Source organism: Heterocephalus glaber, unplaced genomic scaffold (assembly GCF_053883595.1).
Source record: "Heterocephalus glaber isolate CG9 unplaced genomic scaffold, H.glaber_assembly_v1.0 deba00001442, whole genome shotgun sequence".
In the NCBI taxonomy this organism is placed as follows: Eukaryota; Metazoa; Chordata; class Mammalia; order Rodentia; family Bathyergidae; genus Heterocephalus; species Heterocephalus glaber.
The window spans coordinates 2378242-2385756 of NW_028258296.1; the positions used below are offsets into that span (position 1 = coordinate 2378242).

At 63.8% G+C, this 7515-nt stretch overlaps 1 protein-coding gene and 1 long non-coding RNA gene across 2 annotated transcripts; one reads left to right on the forward strand and one right to left on the reverse strand.

Annotated features, from left to right (window-relative positions):
• Positions 1-1914: 1914 nt before the first annotated feature.
• Positions 1915-3690, reverse strand: LOC110348383 (uncharacterized). The gene is made up of 2 exons (XR_002393588.2): positions 2844-3690; positions 1915-2351 (listed from the first exon to the last, which is right to left on the reverse strand). It is a non-coding gene; the product is annotated as an uncharacterized LOC110348383 (long non-coding RNA).
• A 154-nt stretch (positions 3691-3844) lies between these two features.
• Foxd3 (forkhead box D3) lies at positions 3845-5319 on the forward strand. Its single transcript, XM_087212833.1, has one exon. The coding sequence runs from the start codon at positions 3885-3887 to the stop codon at positions 5232-5234; it is 1350 nt and encodes a 449-aa protein (XP_087068959.1). The 5' UTR covers positions 3845-3884; the 3' UTR covers positions 5235-5319.
• The last annotated feature ends 2196 nt before the right edge of the window (positions 5320-7515 follow it).

The window sequence follows — 7515 nt, forward strand, 5'->3', positions numbered from 1 at the left end:
GGCCTCGCGCGAGCAGGAAAGCGCCTCTCCTCCCACCAGGGCGGACCCGAGGTGCCCGCTGCTGCCTGGCCCGGGTCCCCTAGTCCAAAGCAGCTCCGGGATGGCCTGGATTCCCGCGCACGGATTTTCCAGGCCGCCGCCGCCGAGGACCTGGCCCGGGCAGGATTCGGGGAATTCGGTGTCCGCGCGACCTCCTCGCAGGAGCGGACCGAGTTAAATATAACCGCGCGCAGGGGTGCAGCTAAAAATAAGGCAGCAGCTGGCGGCGAACAGCTCGGCCGGGAAGGGAGACGGCCCGGGCAGGAGGCCGGGGAGCGGGGGGGTGGGGGGGATCCCAGTCGGCCCGGGAACCCGTCCCGGTGCGGAGAGCCGGGCGGGGTCGGGATCCGGGCGCGCGCCCACGATTGAAACGTCTCCAAAGGGGCCCTTTCTTGGCTCCTAATACATCGATCGGCGGTGATTAAAGCATCGACGCGGCCCGAGCGTCGCCTGCGGCCCGAGACGCTGGAGCCTGACAGGGCTCCCTCGGGCCGCGCAGTGCGGACCCGGCCCGGCGCGCAGTCGCGTCCAGGCTGGCTCTGCCCGACCTTTCTCCTCGCGATGGAAAGAACAGTTTTCGAGAGAAAGGCTCGTTTTGATTGAATCTGACGTGCTGCTGCTAACTCCGTGCTAATGTGAAATAATTAACGTAATAGCCATAATTAAAAGCACGCTAACAATGCCATAAATTTATCACAATTTTACTAGCTTTCTGCCCCTAACTGCTCTCCCACCGTTAATTAAACGTGTTGCCTTTTACAGAATGGATGTTTATACATTTCCAATACAAATAAATTCGGAACCGACCCCCCCCCCCCGTTCCCGCCATCGCCGGGGCCTCGGTGCGGGCTCTGCGTGGCGCACACGGGAACAAACGAAGTCGAAGACGCAAACCCAGACGGGGACGAGGAGTTGGCCCTTCCCCGCCCGGAAGGGACGGGAGGGGAGCCGAGGCTGCGGAGTGGAAACCCCTCCCACAGGGCAGGGGTCGCCGGGTGCGCCAGGGCCCGGGCGCGCGCCCTGCCCGCTCCCAGGTGGCAGCCGCGGACCGAGGCGGAGGTCCTGGACGGGCGGCTGCGGGGAGGCGGCTCCTCCGCTGGCTCCACCCCCGCCGCCTTCCCGCGTCGTGAGAAATCTCGGGACGCGGGTTCTCCGCACAGGGCGGGTGGCCCGGTGTCGCCCGGCCTGGCTTTCAGGGAGAAGAGTGCGCGCCCGGACGGCCCGTGCCCGGTACTGGGCTCCTAGGATCCCGAGCTGCCGTCAGCGTCCAGCACCCGCCCCACCCCAGGCGCGCGCACCCAGGCTCCCCTCCCCTGAAGGCCTGGCCTCCTCCTACCTCGCAAACCGACTCCACCCTCCAGGCCTCCTGCTGCTGGGCCCCGGCGAGCCTGGAGGCGGCTCAAGCCTCAGCCAGGGTCACGCAGGTGACCGCGGGCGTCTTTCTGCGCCCTGAGCGCTGGCGACGCCGCTTTGAACGCGCCCAGCCTCCCCGGGCCCACCCCCCGCCCACCCTCATCTCAGTTCCCTCCTTCGCTTCCCCCGCTGCGCATCTTTTCCTCTCCTCCACGGCGGTGGTGGACGACTTGGCTTTCAGCGGCAGCCTCCGATTTCCCGCCCGGCGGGGCTCGCGGAGCCTGGAAGCCGGCGGCTTTCAGTCGGGCCCTTCCGCCCCCCCGGGAGGCGAGTGGGCCGCGGGAACCCGGCACGGTCCTCGGGCCGAAGCCCGGGTCTGCGCAGCCCCTCGTTCAGCTAAACGGGGCGAAAAGTCTCTGCCGGGGCGACCCGGCATCAGATGGTGACACTGATTGAACACGAGGTCGGCACAATAGCTCCCTCACCGAGGGGAAGCGTCGCTTTTCACGCTAGGAAACGTAATTAATGGTATGAATCAATTAATTTGACTTTTATTGTGTCGAAGGAGAAAAGCTCAACAAATGGAACCGGCAGCTGGGCGCTGGGCGCCACCCCGCTCCGGGGAGGCTCGGAACAGGGCGCAGACCCAGGGACCCAGGCGAGCTCGGCCGGAAGGGTTTCAAAGCGACCGGCGTGGCCGCCACCCGCACACGCACCCACACGCGTGCACGCACACACGCGGATCCTGCTAAGCGGGCCGGGCCTGCTGCGGGTGGTCACCCCAAACTAAACAAAGTTTCCAGATGTGCTAATTTCGGCTGTCTTTCCTTTTCCTTCCGACCTTCCGTGGGGCTGGCGGTTCAGGCAACCGGGACCCCTCAGCCGGGTCGGCGGGCGGCCGGCTCGGAGCTCGCGTGGGTTTCTCGGGAGGCGGTCAAGACGGGTTGGAGCCGGCGGGCCTACAAGAGGCAGCTGTGGAGATCAACTCAGACACGAGTTTGGGGCCGGGGTGACCCCGATACCGTTTGCAAACAGAAAAAGCGTGGAGGGTCGGGGACAGTCTCAAGACGTGGTCACTGCGCCCACCCTGTCCCCGCCCCAACCGGACACCGGCGGGAGGGACACCAAGGGCGGGTGCTGCTCGGGGGAACTGGAGAAAGGGCCAATCTTCGGGTCACGAAGCAGGCGGCAGGACCTCGAATTCTTATTCGGGGTGCCCGGTGGGGACAGGCTGAGAATCAGAAGCAGCGCTGTGCACTCTAATTCAGCCGTTTCCCAGCGCCTCCCTGATATCCTATGAACCCCTTCCCTGGGCCTCGGCGCCTGGCCAGCCTCCCAGGCCCACACCGCCCGCGGAGCGCTGGCCGCCACGAGCGGGAGCTTCCTCGAGGTGGGGCGAGGTCCCCAAGGCCCCCTCGCCGCGCCCCTCTGGGACCCCGGGTCTCTCTTACCGTCGCTGCCGCGCCCGAGGCTCCGGCCACGTCCCCGCCGCCTTTCCGGACGCACGTGCCCGGCCTCAGAGTTGGGTCTCGGGGTCCCCTGCGCTGACAGGAGCCGCGCCGGGGAGCAGCCAGGGGACCCCGGCTCCGCACGGCCGCCGCTCCGCCGCCCGCCGCCCCCGCCAGTGTTCGGGCCTCTCCCACGGAGCGCGACTCACCCTGCCGGGCCGCTCCGGCCCATTTCCGACTTTTTCATATGCTAAGTCGCTCAGCAACTCCAGGCTGCAGCCACCGCTGCCTTATTTATAGGCTCCCGGCTCTTTCACGTCGCTTTTATCTCTCGCGGCAACTGTTCTAATAGATTAATCGATAGCTATTTTCTGACCTGCGGGTCCCAGCTGATGCTGCGGCGGCCGCGCGGGAACCGCAGCCGTCTGGGAACCGCGGAGACGCGGCGGGGCCCGGTGGCCGAGGCGAGGGGCCCGCACCGCCCGCGCCCTTGGACGCGAAACGGTAAACACGAGGCCTTCGAGTTTGCCCCGAACCCGAGTGCTCCTCGCCATCCTCGGCCCGCCCGCGTCGGGGCGGAGAGCGGGCGTCCGACGCAGGGGGCGCAGGGTCCGAGGACGCGCTCGGCCGACGCCGCCCGCGCCCCTTTGTTGACAACCCCGCACCAACTTGAGTTCGGCCGCTTCGCGGCCGCCCTGACGTCACGCGCGGTCACGTGGCCCCGCCCCCGCCGGATCTTTAAGTAGAAAGTAATCTATCAGACCAGTCCTTAAAACGCGACTTTCCGCTACCGGGGCTCCGCGCCGACACCCCCCGGGGCGGCCCTGCCCGCGCCGCCCGAGCCGCCGCCGTTGCCCGCTCCGCGCTCCGGCGCCCCACGCGCGGCAGGCGAGCGGAGGCCGGCGGGCCGGGCCGGGTGCGGCGTCCGCGGGGCGCGATGTGGGGCCTCCGCGCGTGAGCCAACCGCGCGCCCCGCTCCGGCCCGCCCCGGCCCGCCCCCGGCCCGGCCTGGCCCCTGCCCCGCCGCCTCCCGAGCCCGGAGGGATGACCCTGTCCGGCGGCGGCGGCGCCCGCGACATGTCTGGCCAGACGGTGTTGGCGTCCGACGACGTGGACATCGATGTGGTGGGTGAGGGCGACGACGGCCTGGAGGACAAGGACAGCGACGCGGGCGGCGATAGTCCCGCGGGGCCGCCGGAGCCGCGCCTGGACGAGGCGGACGACGCGGGCCCGCGCCCCGGGCAGCCACAGCCGGGGCTCGCGCAGCCCTCGGCCGTGCCCGCTCCGAGTGCCCCGGGGGCCCCGGGCTCCGAGCCTGAGGCAGACGGCGGACGCGCGGGAGAGGACGGCGGCGCGGGCGCGGGCGCGGGCCCCGGGACAGCGGCGGCGGGGGGCGGCCTGGCGCCTGGCAAGCCCAAGAACAGCCTGGTGAAGCCGCCGTACTCGTACATCGCGCTCATCACCATGGCCATCCTGCAGAGCCCGCAGAAGAAGCTGACGTTGAGCGGCATCTGCGAGTTCATCAGCAACCGCTTCCCCTACTACCGCGAGAAGTTCCCCGCCTGGCAGAACAGCATCCGCCACAACCTGTCGCTCAACGACTGCTTCGTCAAGATCCCCCGCGAGCCGGGCAACCCGGGCAAGGGCAACTACTGGACGCTCGACCCGCAGTCCGAGGACATGTTCGACAACGGCAGTTTCCTGCGGCGCCGGAAGCGCTTCAAGCGCCACCAGCAGGAGCACCTGCGCGAGCAGACGGCGCTCATGATGCAGAGCTTCGGCGCCTACGGGCTGGCGGCCGGGCCCTACGCGCGCCCCTACGGGCTGCACCCCGCTCCCGGCGCCTACGCGCACCCGGCCGCTGTGCTGCAGTACCCGTACGCGCTCCCGCCCGTGCCCCCCGTGCTGCCGCCCGCCGTGCCGCTGCTGCCCTCGGGCGAGCTGGGCCGCAAGGCCGCGGCGTTCGGAGCGCAGCTCGGCGCCGGCCTGCAGCTGCAGCTCGGCGGGCTGGGCGCGGCGGCGGCGGCGGCGGCGGCCTCGGGCGCCACGGCGCTGGTCAAGTCGGAGCCCAGCGCGCGGCCGTCCTTCAGCATCGAGAACATCATCGGCGCGGGCCCGACGGGGGCGGGCGCGTCGGGCAGTGCAGCGGTGGCCGGGGGCGCGGGGAGCCCCGCGGGGGGCGCCGGGGCTGGATCGGCGGGGGGCGCCGCTCAGCCCTTCCTGCGGCCACCCGGGGCCGTGCAGTCCGCCGCGCTCGTGGCCGCGCACCAGCCGCTGTCGCTGAGCCGGACGACTGCCGCCATCGCGCCGCTCCTGAGCGTGCCGCTCTCCGGACAGTTCCTGCCGCCCGCTGCCTCGGCCGCCGCCGCGCAGGCCAAGTGGCCGGCGCAGTAGGGCCGCGCGCCCCGACCGGGTCGGGAGCAGGATCCCGCGCGAGCCGCGCCGCCGCCCAGCCCCGCAGCCGCGGCCTCCGTCCGGAGCGCACCGAGCCGCCTCGCCGCGCGCCCGCCGGGAGTAGCTTCCTGCACAGGTAAAACCATGCTCGAGCTTGGCCCCAAAATGCACCGACGGCGCCTGCTCTCAGTACCCTGGAGGGTGGGCAGGGGAAGGCCTTTGTACATACTTGTATAAAAATTACTGACTTTTCCTTTTGGGGTTTTTATTTTTTTAAGAAAAAAAAATTCAGTAGATTTAGAGCTCTGAACTTTCATTTTTTTTGAAGGTTCACTCTCCGCAGTTTTATCTGAGAAAAGAATGTATAAAGACATTGGGAGATTTTAAATACGAAAAAATTTTCGAAAAGGCGAAGTGTCACTATTATAAAAGTCTGTTTATATATGAATGAATCTATATGGTATTCTAAATGTTATTCCATCGTGTTGTACACAACTTTGTAAATAAATTTTTAAAATGGTCAGCCTACCGTTTTATTTAGGTGTCTGAAGTAAATGGAAAGATTTTTGAATGGAATCTGCATTAGAAAATCCAAATGATGGTCAAATAGTGACCATTTCAAACTTTGCCAATTCATAATCTGAATGTAAGGATAAGTTAATTGGAAAAAGGGCGTTTACCTAATTTAAATCGTGTATTTTCCCCTTAGCTTTCACTTAAAATCAGGATCAATCCATTAGATATAAATGACCAGACACTTCTGTAAAGCAAGCTGTCACTAAAAAAAAACCCTAAGTCTAAACAACAGTGCAGTTTTTAGAATTATTTTCCCTAATGAAAACTTCACCAGAGTTGTTGGTTATTTTAATTATCCTTTCAAAAGCAAGTAAATTCCAAACATCCCTTATTTTAGCATTTCAATCTTAGTTTTTGAAATTCTTTTTCGTCCCTCCTATGGAAGTGCTAAATAAACCCAATTGAGTGTTTAGACTTATGTGATGGCATTTTAAATTTTGCAGTGGGATGGTATCATCGTCATTAACCTGATAATACAGTTGTTTTATCTCTTCCTAATATTTTCAGATAAGTTATCTGTCTATGGGTGTGATCCCTCCACTTCAAGAAGGGATTTCTACAGGATTCCTGTAGATGTTTTCCCTCCCTCTAGCCCCAAGCCTTTCTGAAGGCCAAGGAATCTCAATTAATCCCCTTTTAAAAACAGGTGCCCACCACCCCGCCCCTCCCCGCCCCCTGCTTAGCTGGGTGAGTGCGAAATGCGAGATTTTCGGGCTGGTAGGGGTGACGTCCTCAGAGACAGTTTTAAGAGTCTATCCGAGCTGTTCCGACCTTTTCAAAGAAGTATCACGGTGGAAATGAAACGTTGACGCGGGAGGCCAGTTCCTCCTCCTATCCTCAGACCGCATCAGTTCTAATTATTTTGTAATTAATTTAGCTGTTGCAGTCACTTATGCGAAGTTGCTTTTCAAGCCAGAGCGGGAGCCGCGCGCCATGCGTCCGGCCCTGTGCTCCTCCCGCCGTGGACCCGGCTGCCCGCGCCGCCGCCCGCCCGGAGACGTCACCTCGCGGGTCCAGGCCTGCGCTCTGCGCGGTCGGCGTGGGCTCGGGTCGCTCTGGAAGCCGCTTCCTTGCGAACCCCCAGCCCGTTAGCCTTAAGTGTAAGCATCGCGTCCTGGGCGAACGTCAACCCGGCCTCGGGCTCGGGCTCGGGCTCGGGCTCGGGCTCGCGGCCTTAAGGTGACGCTAGGAGCTGAGCTGGCAGGGGCCCGGCCCGGCCCGGTGCCTCTAATCTCTTCTTACACCGAAAGCTAAACGGATCTAAATTTGTTTGTGTGTCGCAGCTATAAAAGTAACAAGTTGTTTCACAGTTGTGTCTGGCTAATCGGTTTTTACACAAACAGCAAATGGTACACGATTTGTGCAAACACGCAGAGGTTATTGCTAAATTTAGCTGGCACCGCTGGGGAAGAGAAAGGCAGGGCTTCTTGGATTCACTTTTAGCTTCAAGAAGCTGCTGATCCAAGGCTTCTAAATGACATCGGATAACAGGGCCTCATTCCATCCCTGACCCTTTGTTACTTATAAAATTACTCGCTCATATTTCCGTGCATAGCAGCCGTGCCGGCCGCGCCTGAGGCCCGAGGGACGCAGCCCCCGCACCCTGCGGGACCCGGCCCCGAGCTGCGTGTGGAGCTGGAGACCCGGCAGCTCTGCCTCACTGTGGCGGGGCTGGGGCTGGGCCGGGGCGCAGGCCCCACCACCG